Source organism: Nelumbo lutea, chromosome 1, assembly GCF_056320005.1.
Source record: "Nelumbo lutea isolate HS-2025 chromosome 1, American lotus-T2T, whole genome shotgun sequence".
NCBI classification, from domain to species: domain Eukaryota; kingdom Viridiplantae; phylum Streptophyta; class Magnoliopsida; order Proteales; family Nelumbonaceae; genus Nelumbo; species Nelumbo lutea.
In genome coordinates, this window is record NC_142684.1 from 46507219 (window position 1) to 46521793 (window position 14575).

The following is a 14575-nucleotide window of genomic DNA, read 5'->3' on the forward strand; positions in this document are numbered from 1 at the left end:
CATGGATAAAATCGTTCAACTCACTTGGCTTTGGTCTCAGAGCCCGTATATTCACTATTGCCATCTTCCCGTTCCCTGTCGAAGTGTCAACCAGTCGACCAGTTTACAGGATATTATAGTCGTTTATAAACCATTGCTGGGGTCTCCCAGTGCTATTTTTCTATTTTATTCAAAAGTACGGGAGGGGACGTCCTCCCCCACTGATCAGAAATCCTTCTCGCTTCTTCTCAAATTCCAGCTCCAAGGTAGAGTGGAGGGAAAGCCAAACCAAGTTCTCACATTGTCTTTATAGTTTATGAGAAAATGCAGTTTCCCAGGTTCTATAAATCAGAGGATTCATCAGCTCCAAAGCCCTGTCTCCAACAAGCCTTCTTTAGCATTCAAAACAACTTCTCTGATTTTCTACAGAACATCTCAAACTCTCTTCAACATCAAAAACAACAGAAACAGCCTAACCTTTCTTTCTTGAATCCTAACCCATCTGCCCTGAAAACCCATTTCGAATTTGCTTTAGAGAATTTCGGAAACCAAGCCAAACGGGCGTTTTGCAAAGGCATTTCTGGATTTGGCTCTGCTTCTTCTTCTAGCAGAAATCCGGTTTGGGCTTGGGTATCTGCACAGAATGAGACCCTCAACGAGCCAGTTCATCGTTTTGACCTTGCCATGTCGACTGAAGCTATTGAAGAGCGTCTAGCCGGCGTGCCTGTATATGCTCTCAGCAACTCCGCCGAAGAATTCGTATTGGTTTCGGGCGTTAAGACAGGGAAATCTCTTGGACTTTTTTGCTTCAAGAGGGAGGATGCTGAAGCGCTTTTAGAGCAAATGAGGTCTATGGACCCTGGCATGCGCCGTGGTTCTAAAGTTGTCGCCGTCGCTCTGAACAAAGTAAAGTACAGACTTTTTTCTGTTCTATTTTTCATTTCAAATTTCGCAACATTTTTGGTGCGTATATTTGTGTTTGAATTGAAATTTTGATAAAGTATTTTGCACTGAATCGTCTGCAATGATGTCACATTGTTTTCCATCACCATTAATATAGTATTGCACTATTTGCCTGATATTGCAATGTTTTATTGTACTGCATGATTGATTGACTGCAATATAACCTTATTACTTGGTTATTTGTTTGATTTTTAATTTCTGCATTATTTGATTGGAGAAGTAGTGGATGATGAAAGAATAAAGACAGAGGTTTAATGTTTGTTAATATAGTCTAATAATTTATGGGTGATGCAGGTTTTCCAGCTGAAGGTTGATGGTGTTGCCTTTAGGTTTATACCCGACTCTTCTCAAATAAAACATGCACTTACGGTGAGTGATGCTAATTTTTTTGATGGATAACTTGAAAATTTTATTAGTTGTGGATAAAGAATGATACTATTTACAGCATTGATTGTGCCAAGGCATTCTATACTTACATAAGGGAGCTAAACTCCCAAACCCCAAATCCTTTTCCTTTAGTTAGGATACAGAGTTCACAAGTTCCCAATCAGTGGATCCCCAAAACATTTGGATCCTGTTGGCCCCTTGTCTTGCTAATGCATCTGCCATCCCAGTTACTGTTCTTGTCCAGCTGAGTGTAGCTCTCAGCTGCATTTCTAAACATGTTGTCTCTCTAATGGGGTTCCTATAGAACCATCGACCTTTTCTGTTGCTAGTCATCCACCCAATGTTTGTCCAAGAGTCACCTTCCACCAAAACATTTTTATAGTTCAGTATCTTCCCTAATTTCAACCCATGCACTAATGCCATCAAAAATCAATTCTGCCTTGATCGAGTTACCTTGATGTATGGGTCCTGAATAAATTGTTAAACTTTCATCTTCATGGTTTCTAAACATGTTGTCTCTCTAATGGGGTTCCTATAGAACCATCTTCCTTTTCTGTTGCTAGTCATCGACCCAATGATTGTCCAAGAGTCACCTTTCACCAAAAGATTTTTATAGTTCAGTGTCTTCCCTAATTTCAACCCATGCACTAATGCCATCAAACATCAATTCTGCCTTGATCGAGTGGTCCAGGTTCGAACAATCCATTAAATAAAAAATAAATAAAGAACAAATCTAAATAAATTTTTGGATTTAACAAAATTAATTTCAGATCAAACGCCCTTAACAATAAACCATTTCTTGAAAAAAAGAAAGCAATCTGCACAGATCTTGGCAGAACATTTTCTGTTCATCTGCGCAGAGTTATATCTGATTTTCTTTTGGTTCAAGATTCGAACCTGGCTCTGATACCACTGAAAGAATGGTAGGATCCATCTAATGGACGCCAAGAAGGGTGCGAAATGGAGGGCGAATTTCAAAAGAAATTTCCTACCTTCCAACTGGGAATCATATTCCCTAAATTTAGAATACATTATTCAAGGATCCTACTTGAATCATAAACAAACCAGATCTGAACCAAAAAGAAACAGGAAGGATTATACCTGATCCAGAGAAATAATATCTCCCAAAGTTGGTGTTCACGCCCAAAGAAGAAACCAAGATCCGCTCCTGCTGAAGATGACACAGCTGTGGATGGAACGGAACCAGCAGGGTGCGTCCTACACTGGATTCTTCACAAGAACCCTCTGGAAACTTTGAACACCGAATCCTTTTGTCTTTCTTGCAAGACTATTGTCAGGAACTGCTTTCTTGACTTCCTGTTGCTGCAAAGATCCAATCTTCCAACAGGGAGTGGCGGCGGCTGAAGGAGGAGAAGTCTAGGGATGAAGAGGGCAGAACTGTCTCTTCTCTCTGGAGTCTGTCAGAGATCAAATCTCAGATTGCAGGATGTGTTTCTTGCTTACTCAAACCCCTAATTTGAAATCTGATATTTCTGCTAGGGTTTTCTCCTCTTTCTTCTTGATTAAGAAACCTCCCAATATTTTGGGAGTTATCCCAATCCAAATCAGTATTTGGATAGGGGTTAATCTTAATCCTATCTGCAGATTAAGTTAGTTAACTCCTGATCTTATCAGGAGGTTACCAGATTCAAATCTAATTTGAATTTGGTCTCTTAGAGTGGATAAGGTCAAAGACCCAATCCTTTTACTAACACTAATCTCAGATTCGCCTCATGAACTGGTGATCATATCAGCCCAGTTCGAAATGGGCTTTTGGCCCATTAAGTGTTCAGTGTTTAACCAGTTTCCAACCTACTGCCTAGTTGGGATTCTTTGTATGGCGTGGAACCCAAGCATTGATCTACACACTAGTCACATGGGTTCGGCCCAGCCTTTGTTACAAGGCCTAGCTGAATTCACTGAAAGACTCAGTGACCCCCTTGAGCCCATCACATGGACCGTATGGGCCCAACACTTACATTAAGTGGTCCCTGGGCCAAGCCATCTTATAAAAACCCAGGGACTGTGGGCAGGTGCAAGATTAGCCCATCAGGTATTATCCTAAATGGTCTTACACTTAACCTCTCAGCCCTTAATGATCAAGCACTGCCCGACAAGAGAAGACCTCTCTCTCGGCTGCAAGGAACAGAGCCGCACTCTCTACTCACATGGATCCCGAGAATTAAAACCTTTTTGCAAATCTTTTGAAACCGTACAATATATATATATATTAATTTTGCAAAACAAAATTCCAACGGTTGAAATCAACTACCGGCAGTTTGGTTTCCATCAGAGAGAGTGCATTACCGATCATTACCATTGTCCGACAAAGGGGCTGATCCTGTCACTATGACCACTCACTCAGATGAATTCTCAGACTGCCCCAACATGTCCAGGTTTTGACCCCCACTAAGGATCTCACTGATTGACACATCAAAGACAGCCTGATCTGACACCTAGTGATGTGTCATAATCGAGTCTAGGGGGTCAGGTGTAACTTTCTAGTTTTGCCCATCTGTCTCCAAGGCCTAGGGCAATACTGGAAAATCTGGTCCAGTTCAAGGGTTCAAGCAATCCCATACTGCATGTGCCTTGGGTCTTACCCTGATGTTCGAAACAAGCCATCCCAACACTTGGTGGCACATCAGTATCAGCCTTGGCAGGATAAATCTCCCCAGACTTATCCAATGGCTGTGAACATTTAAAACTAACACAAGTTTATATAAGTGTCCAGTTTTAGGGTCTTATACAGAATTATACCAAACAACATGAATCAAACATGCACTTTAATTTATTTCCACTAAATAACAAAAGTACATCAAATCCAATTGAAGCTAAGGGCATACAAGACTGTCTAACATCTACCTCAATTCAGTTACAATAGGTCTTCTAGAAGCAATGTTTGCAATTGTTCCCCATGATTTGAATAAATCTTCTGTTTTAAAATCTGCAAATATTTTCAAAGTGTTCATCCAATGTGACACCCTTATAGCTATCACTTCAATCACAGCATCTCCACCTCTTTCCTTATCATCAAATATCCTTAGATTTCTTTCCTCCCGGATTTTCCAAGCCACTGCTGCTCTAGTGCATTTTCCATCACTTTGCCTCTCCTTTTAGAGCACCTGAATATGTTGGAGCTAAAAAGATCTTCCGGATTAGCAGGAGGTTTCCAGTCGCAACCAAATAGAGAGGAAAACCACTCCCAAATAAAGTTAGCAAAAGGACAGGAGATAAAGAGGTGAAAAGCAGTCTCACCATTCAGCTTACATAAGGAGCACTAGTTTGGGGACAAGCACCACTTTGCTCTTTTTCTCTGAAGCAAGTCATAGGTGTTGATGGAACCATGGAAAACTTCCCAACAGAAAGCACTGACCTTAGGAGGGATGGGCAGAAACCAAATCTCCTTAACAGGGAAACAAGGAAAGGAGGAAGTGGCAACAAGAGAGTTTAAGAAGGATTTGCAAGAAAAAGAACCTGACTGATTGAGGGCCCAGACTCTAGAATCTGGAACACTACCCCCCAATCCCCCAAAACTATTTGAATTCAACAAGTCAACCAAGGTAGAGACACTAGAAATTTCAGATTCTAGTGTAACCCAAATTCCATCTCAAGTTTGAAGAGGAAGAGGAAGAGCTGATAAAATCAGTAATAGGTTTACCCTTGAGTCTGGAAAGAGCAAAGAAGGAAGGGATTAGAAGGAACTATTTATAGACAAAGAATGCTAAAAGGGCGTTGGGTAATGTTGCAAAGACTTAATCTCAGGTTATGAATGTCGCAAGGGCCTATTGTGTGAAGTGAATAATCTGAAATAAGGAAAGAAGCAACTAGTACTTCTCAACTTTTAAGTCTTATTGGCAGGAGTTAGTTCATCTAGAGTCTGGAACGAGAGGGTCCCAAGGATTTTTCTACGTATAGGAAGTTGGTTGGGAGAAACCGTATTGGAGTTTTTTTTTTTTTGGGTTAAATCCTGAGCTTGACATCACCAGTCAGCATATTCTCACACATGATGATATCACTGTTCAAGGCTTATTATTATTATTATTATTATTATTATTTTGATAATTGAAAAGAAAAACTTCATTAATGAAAGTTGGATACATCCGCCATTGGTGCCAAGATGGCACCACTCAACAAGCATAAATCAAACAAAGCACAAGAAAACACCTCACAAGAGCTTCAAATTCATCAGAAAAAGATAACTTTTCAAATTTCCAATGGGACACTCATTCCTTAGAAACAAAAAATTCTTCTGCCCCTCCTTCCTAATTCCAAATTTCTCCCCCGTCCCCTATTAATGATTTCTTAAGACACTCTTCCTTCTCATTTCAAACTCCTCAAAAGCCATTTTAGCGAAAGCCTCACCTCCCAAGAAGAACAAATCCAAAGATTTGCTGACCTCCACCTCCCTATTGACAAGCTTCTTTAAATCCACGCTTCCTTGCTTCACCTCCTCCCCTTTGATGCCACCTCTCCCTCCACTTCTTATCTTCCTTCCAATTTTCCTCCACACCTCCAACAGGAATATCAAATCTTGGCCCTCTACATTTAGCTCCTCTTCTTTTGTATAATTTAAATTTATTGGTTGGGCCTGCCCCAGCAAGACCATCCTTTTTTTTTTTTGGTAAAACAACAAGACCATCCTTAAGACACGAGAAAACCTTAGTAACATGCATTAAATGAGTTTTGTCCAAACTTCTTGTCTTCCTCCTACGTCCTAGGTTGACACCTAGCTTCCCAACAATCACTTTAGCAACAAAAGACTCATCCCTACTTTCAAAACACATTGCTTTGTTCAGAGCAGGGTTGGCACATTTAGATTCCACAAAGCCACCAAAAACTACTGTCTATCCTTCTACCTTACCCATCTTTTCTCTCTCCATCTCATCCCCCAAGCCAACCACCTTCCCCACCTCCAAACCTTGTGAATGGCCACCACTTAAATTATCAACTCCACCCAAAATCATCTTTACTGTCCCAACAGAATTATAAGGCAAGGCTCCCCCAAATTCACAACCTCTTGAAACAAAACCCCAAAGTCAACAACCTTTGGCTCACCATTGGAAGGTGTTGGAATAGGGTTACAATCCATCAGATGGATGGCCAAACCATGCAAGATGGCTGGCTGAAATTTCAAAAATTTTCTAACCTTCTTGGGAACTGATTTCCCAGTAAATTGAAATATGAAATTCTAGAATCGTTCTTGCATTGAATCGGACCAGATTTGAAGCCAAAGATAAGGGAGATAGTACTTGATACGGAGACCATAAATCACAGCTCCTAAGGTGGTAGTTCACGCCCAATATCAGTCTTAAAAACTGGCCTTCAATTGAAGATGGCGCAGTGTACAGAGAACCGACTCAGCAACACTTGATTTCGACAAATATGCTATCCAATTTGTTTGGATCGAGTGGGGAAATTGAGCCTGAAATTCTTCTGAGTTTTTCTTGCAAAAACAAAGAAGAAAACTGATCAAAATCAGTTCTTGACAGCATAGGTTGTTCTAGGGTTTCTTGGGAGACAAGAGAGAAAAAGAGAGAACAAGAAAGAGAGGTGTTCAGGTCTAGTTCGCCCTCTTCTTCTTTTATCTCTTAATGTAGCATTCTCCTAATCTAATTAGGAGATTATCTAGATCTGAATTGGATCTAGACTCTTTTAACAATTAAACATTATCCTCTTGAGAGGATAAGTGCTCCATACCCAATGCCAAATCCATACCAAACATTAATTAAGTTGTCATGTGACAACTTATTTAATCTTATTAATATTGGGCCTTTGGCACATTTTCTTCAAAGGCTCATGATCCTAGGTGTTGCATGGCCACATTAGGCCTGATATTGTATGGCGTGGGACCCTACAAAGGTCTCTTTCAAGTCCATAAGGGTCCAGCCCCACCTCTGTAAGAGGCTAGGTCGAATTCACTGTTTAGAGCAGCGAATCCCTGAGCCAATCAGCATGGGCTCAGTCTAGGCCCAACATTTACACATAAATGATCATTGGACTCAACCACCTTATGAAGACCCAAGGATAATGGAATTAAGTGAGATAAAGCCCACTAGGTAATCAACCTTGTAATGGTCTCTTACACTTAACCTCTCAGCCCATAATGATCATGACACTACCCGACAGGGAATGACTTCTCCCCTGGTTGCAAGGTGCAGTGCCACACTCTCTGCTTAGATGGATCCCGAAATTAAAATCTTTTGCAAACCTTTTTCATAAAATAGTAGTATATAACATATAAATATATTTTGCGAAAACAAATTTCAAATACAGTTGAAATCCACAGTTGGCAGTTTAGGTTTCCGTCAGAGAGAGTGTAAACCTTGATATTCACTTTGTCCAACAAAGGGACCGATTCTATCACTATGATCACCCACTCAGGTGAATTCCCAAACTACCCCAACATGCCCAGGTGTTGACCCTTGATGGATTTCATTGATTGGCATATAAAGACAGCCCAATCCAACACCTAGAGCAGTACCATAATCAAGTCTGGGGTTGTGTAAATTTTCAGTTTTGCCCATCTATTTCCAAACACACACTTTCTGTGTTTGGGGTCTAACCGTAGCAGTTGAGACAAGCTGCTCTAACTGTTTGGTAGCACATCAGTGTCAGTCTTGGCAGGATAAACTCCCCAAGTCTATCCAATGGCTGAGAACATTCTACATTAACACGAGTCTCATAAGTGCCCTGTTTAAGGGGTAATTCACAGAAAACATCACAACCTCCTGAGACAAAACCCCAAAGTCAACCACCTTTGGCTCACCACTGGAAGGTCCAGTGGAACTTACCACTGGCTGGTAGGAATTGGAAGATCGAGCAAAGAAAAACTCCCCAAGGTCCATTTTTTTTATTATTTGGTACACAACGAGGGGCAATATTTGAAAACTCAAATTGGAGGTTGACCTTTTTTCTATCTTAGTAACAATTCACCGATTTGACTGTCCGGGTTGTATGGGTCAACCCATCAAACTAAAAACAACCTTTAGATGGGATTAGTGGGTTGAATCTAGTTCTCAACCCTTAGCTAAGAATATTAGGTTAAGTGTTAAGGGCTTTTATATATGATGAGAAAAAGAAAAAGAAAGAGAATCTCAGAAAGGAGGAGCAGGAGCATGGATGATTTGTTTCCGAATGCCATTTGCCATCTGCCATTGTTGTTTGTTGTTGCCGTCGTCAGTTTCTGTTCATCAGTTAAAGATTTTATTTTATTTTTTATTTTTGATCAGTAACAAAGCAAAGGTTTTTATTGATGTTATAAAAAGTATAGTACATTACATGTATGGATAGCCTTAGCTAGCCACAACCTCAAAGCAGAACAAAGGGAACCCATTACAATAATACACCCCCTCTAGGAACCCAACTAATGGTAGTATTCATTTGCCTCAAAATGCTTCTTATTTCCCTTACGATATGTCTGTAGAACCATAAACCCTCCTGATTGCTCTTCATCCAGTTTGTGACTACCTTGGAATTGCCTTCAATGATAACATTTGTATAATTCAAAGATTTAATCTTTCGTAAATCTTTTAACACTGCCATGAGTTATGCTGTTGTTGAGTTGCTCATCCAAATTGGTGTTGAAAATAAAGCAATTATTTCACCTGCATTATTTCTAATCAGCAATCACACCTCCAATCCATGATAGCCCTGGGTTGCCTAGGCTGCATCCATCAAAATTCAGCTTATAAAAGGGGAACAAGGAGGTCTCCAAACAGCATGGAATTTCTTTTTTCCAGTAGAAGGTTCGGCCACTTGTTGCTACCTCCTGCAAATATCATCGATGGGGAAAGGAGCAAGCAAATCTGACATTTTGACCAAACGAGCTACCTTGATCAGAATGCCATTGCTGACTTTCAAAATAGTTCTCTCCTTGAAAAGCCTTGAATTTTTTTTTCCTCCCACATAGACCACAATACTACTGCTCTTGTGCATCTCCAAATGATTTTACCCCTCTTTCGTGCAGGGTAGAGAAGAGTTGAGTCAAATAAAGTCTGTACTGCCTTGGAGGGTGCCACCTACAACCAAAACATGAAAAGAAGTAATCCCAAATAGTAGTCATGTAATTGCAGGATATTAGCAGGAGATTAATAGCCACACATCAGCGATCAGCCTAAGGCTACTTAGTGTATGTCTTGGGCTTGATTCCTATTTCCTAAGGCTGTAGTGTTGGGGATTCATTGTTATTTCAATGGAATCATCTGGAAGTGGTTTCAAAATAGTGCTGGATAGGGATGCAAATGTAAGAAGGTTTAGGATTCATCATATGGATGGCTAAACCATGCTGGATGGCTGGGCCAAATTTCAAAAATTTCCCAATTCTTTTGGGAATCGAATTCCCTATGTTTTGAAAAACTGCATTATCGATCTTGCATTGAACTGAACCAGATTTAAAACCAAACAAAGAGGGAGATGTATACCTGATACGGATTTCACAAATGCAAATCCCAAGGTGGAAATTCACTCCCAAATCAGTCATAAAACCAACCTCTGCTGAAGATGGTGTAGTGTGTAGATGAAACCAATTCAACAACACTATTTTCAGCAAAATTGTGGTCCAATTTGCTTGAATCGAATGAGGTAAGTGAGTCTGATTTTCTTCTGAGTTTTTCTTGCAAAAACAAAGAAGAAAACTGATATAAATTAGTTCTTGAAAGCCTAGGTCGTGATAGGGTTTATTGGAAGACAAAAGAGAAGAAGAGAGAACAAGAGAGTAGTGTTCTAATCTGGTTCGACCTCTTCTTCTTTTATCTCCTTATGGTTATGGAGCACTCTCCTAATCAAATTAGGAGATTATCCAAATCTAATTTGGATTTGGACTCTATTAAGAAATAAGCCTTATCCTCTTAAGAGGATGAGTGCTTTGTATCCATTTCCAAACCCAGATTTGACCTAGAGCAAGTTGTCATGTGACAATTTACTTAATCTTATTAATTATGGGCATTAGGCCCATTTACTTCAAAGGCTTATGACCCAAGATGTTGCATGGCCAACTTAGGCCTGATTTGTATGGCGTGGGACCACACAATGACCTCACATAAGTCCACATGTGTTCGGCCCAACCTCTCTAGAAAGGTTTGGCCGAATTCATTGCTAAATGCAGTGAACCCCTGCGTATATCACTATGGGCTCAATATGGGCCTAGCATTTACACCTAAATGATCATTGAACTCAGCCCTCTTATGAAGACCCAAGGATAATGGACTTAAGTAAGCTAAAATTCATCAGGTAATCAGTCTTGTAATAGTCTCTTACGCTTAACTTCTCGACCCATAATGATCAAACACTACTTGACAGGGAAGGGCCTCTCCCTTGGCTGCAAGGTGTAGTGTCACACTTTCTATTCGAATGAATCCCGGGAATTAAAACCTTTTGCAAACATTTTTCATAAAACATTAATATATATATCATATAAGTATATCACCCACTCAAGTGAATTCTCAAATTGCCCCAATATACCCAGGTTTTACTTTTGATGGATCTCACTGATTGGCATATCAAAGGTAGCCCAATCCAACACATAATGCAGTACCATAATCAAGTTTAGGGGTTATGTGTAACTTTCCAGTTTTGCCCATCAATTTCCAAGGTCTAGGGCATAACTGGAAATGGTCCGGGTTTAGTGTTTCATCCAAACACACACTGCATGTGCTTTGGGTCTAACCCTAGTAGGTAGGACAAGCTGCCCCAATTTCTTTAGCAGCACATCAGTGTTTGCCTTGGCAGGACAAACTCTCCAAGTCTATCCAATGGCTGAGAACATTCTAAGCTAACACTAGTCTCATTAGTGCCCAATTTAAGGGGTAATTACAAAGAAACATACCAATATCAAAATGAAACAATAATGTACTTTTATTCATTTACAATAAATATATTTGTACATCAATCTGATTGGAGGACATACACTGTCTAATAGCAAACGGATTGGATCGGATTGAAATCAGGGTATATTTGAATCCAACCCAACACTGTTCATGTTGGATCCGATCTTATAGGACTCAATTTGAATTCGAATCCTATTGGTGAGTCGGATCTTCGGAATCTGATTTGACTTGTTTTCTTTAAAAATTAATAAATTATTAAAAGAAAAATGAAATATACTAATTTAAATAAAATAAAAACAAAAATTTCAAGTATTTTGAATTATTTTCATCATATATATACATGTTTATTTTATAAAAAATAAATAATATAACAAATTTTTAAAAATATAATATAAAAAATATATTTATATAAATAAATAACATATGTATATATGTATTATATATGCTTATATTTATAAATATATAATATATATCGGATCGGATAGGGGGTCCGAATCTGTTTCAAAGATCCAAATTGGAGCGGATCTCGGATTTGATCCAATCCGATCCATTGGCACCCTTAGTGCTGGACCAATCTCTTATTTTTAGGAATGCCAGGGAGTTTCTCAATGCATCCATTACATCTTTATGATTAGATGAAACAAATTATTTGGAGTGGTCACAATCCATTAAAATCTACATTGGTGGTGTAGGTACATGTTGTTCACCACGACTGTAATAGTACAGAAGGCGCTAAACTAATGCTACAAAAATGCCCGTGACGAGTTCGCAACTCGTCATAGATTTCCGATGAGCTCAAAGCCCGCATAGACTTGTGATTAGCTCAAAGCCTGCACGAGCTTGCGATGAGCTCAAAGTCACCACAAACTTGCGATGAACTCAGCCACAGTGCTGATGACAAACTTGAGGTTGCCATGGATCTGCGATGAGCCCAAAGCCATTGCAAGCTTGCGATGAGCTTAGGGCCATCACGAACTTGCGATGGGCTCAGGGCCATCGTGAACTTGCGATGAGCTCAAGGCCATTGCGAACTTGTGATGAGCTTAGAGACATCGCAAATCGGCGACGGACGAAAAAGACGATGACTAGTCGATGTCACTCGTAACAGGACGCCCAATAGGATTAAGAGAGACACGTAAGACTAGCACTGACATCATCTACGCCACGCCAATATAGGAGACCCGCAAAAGGAAGTAGCATACATGTATTATGAAAATCCTCAGATGGAAGGAAATCTCGTTCTGGAGAGATCTCATAAGACACATGGCGAACCCTTAGCAGTGTCCCCCTGACAATTGACACCGAATCAAACATTCCCTTTCCAAATGGAAATCAAACTCTTTTGGCTCCTTCCTTTCAGGACCTTGGGATCTCTCCTTATAAAGGGAGGCATGAATCATAATGAGCACATGACTCTGCCGATAGAAGCCCTTAGTCTACACACTTTGCTCCCAGCCTTTTTTTGTCTTTCAAGGAGACCACCACACGTAGCCTTACCACACCACTCACAATGAGCATGAGAAGATTGGTTACATAATTGGAGAAACTAAAAATCTGCTTCTACAAACACGTCTTAAGCAAAATGGGTGCAAGAAAATTATATGGTGATGTTGTGGCTTCTTGGCTTCTTAACTCTATGCATTCACACATCAGCCATAATTTTATGTAGGCAAAAACTTCAAAAGAAATATGGGATGGTGTTGCTGAAACCTATTTCCAGGCATTGGATGTTGCAAGGGTTTATTAGTTAAGTGAAATCAACAATTTGATAATTAAGATTGGGAAGAAATGTCTTGCCATTTACTTCTCTACTTTGAAATCTCTTTGGCAAGAAAAGTTCTTTGGGTTGAACCTAGAATATGGCATAATGAGGCAACATATTCTCACTAAAAGATGATATCACCTTATCTCAGGCGTATGCTACAGTTCACAGTGAGGAAGTAGGAGGGTTGTGATATTGTCTTCTACTTATGCACTAGATTTTTCTACCCATGTGTCTATGAAGCCCAAGAATACTATGGGAGCTCGTAGTCGCAAGGGTGAGAACAAGAAGTATGTGGTATGTGACTATTTCAAAAAGCCCAAGCACATTAAGGAGAAGTATTGGAAGTATTCCTTAATGTGCTTGGGCGTTTTTGCAATAGTCACATACAACACCTTTTGAGAAATTGGGAAATGATCTTTTAGGGGAGAGTCCCCTGTTGTGGATGCTTTTACAGCCGCAAACAGCAGCAGTAATGGACAGCAGTAGTAATGGGCGATTAATTCAGTGTTTAATGGACAACAACAGTAATGGGCGATTAACTTAGTGTTCCTATCTTATCTCTTAGCCAAATTCAGTGTTCCTATCTTATCTCTTAGATAGATTCAGTGTTATCTTATCTCTTAGCTAGATTCAGTGTTCCTATCTTATCTCTTAGCTAGATTCAGTGTTCCTATCTTATCTCTAGGCTAAATTCAGTGTTCCTATTAATTAGGTAATAGCATTATCATTTAGAGATAAATGTTGTTAGAATGTCTTCCTAAAGAAGGACTCTTATCTTCTTGTAATCTCCTATTTAAAGGACCAGATGTTATTCAATGAAATCATCGAAATTTTCAGTCAAGAAAGAGCAGAGGAGAGTTGGCGATATCTTTAACAAATCACCATTAAGGCGCCAAAGATAGGTACCTCGAGGAAAGGGAGAAATAAGGGAAAACAAGAGGTTTTCCCCATTAATTGACTTGTGACGAGATCCTATTTTTCGGGCCCATAACAATTTGGTATCAGAGCAGGGCGTCATGGGTGACTTTGAGCAATTGAAGACTAGGGTTCATGATCTATGGAGCACAAACTCATGGAAAACAGCAAGGAGGTGCGCGAGATCAAGGACGGCGTTTGAGAATTGAGGCGCTTGATGGAGTTATATTTTTCTAGCAAGGAAAAGAGTTTAGAAGGGGCTGCAATCACAGACAGCCGCCGACTAGACATGGCAGAATCGTCCGGCGAGCAGCAAGTCGTTGCCCAGGGAACCGCGATCGTTCCCAAATACAGCAAGCTAGAATTTCCTTCCTATAATGGAACTGGAAATCCTTTGGGATGGCTGTACAGATGTGAGCAGTTCTTCTGCAACCAACGGATAGAGGATAGGGACAAGGTAGGCTTAGCCGCATTCCACATGACAGAGGAAGCGCAACTCTGGTTTTATATATTGGAGCATGAGGAACCTGGGCTCAGTTGGACCCAATTCAAATCCTATTGCCTTCTCAGATTCGTGCCCCCATTAACAAGCAATCCATTAGGTGAACTAATCAACCTCAAACAAACTGGAACTGTGGCTGAGTATCAGCGCTAGTTTCAGACCCTCCTTACAAGAGCATCTTCGGTACGACTAGACCAACAAGTTGACATGTTCACCGCGGGTTAGCGGAAACTTTGA

The 14575-nt window shown here is 40.1% G+C and overlaps 1 protein-coding gene across 1 annotated transcript in view; it reads left to right on the forward strand.

Moving 5' to 3' along the window:
• The window catches only part of TIC22-III (Tic22-like family protein), a 60476-nt gene continuing 45901 nt past the window's right edge, over window positions 1–14575 (forward strand). The window contains exons 1-2 of the mRNA XM_088966008.1: window positions 1–885; window positions 1237–1311. Of these exons, the coding sequence (XP_088822134.1) occupies window positions 304–885; window positions 1237–1311 (657 nt within the window). The 5' untranslated portion in view covers window positions 1–303. The remainder of the gene's footprint in view (window positions 886–1236; window positions 1312–14575) is intronic.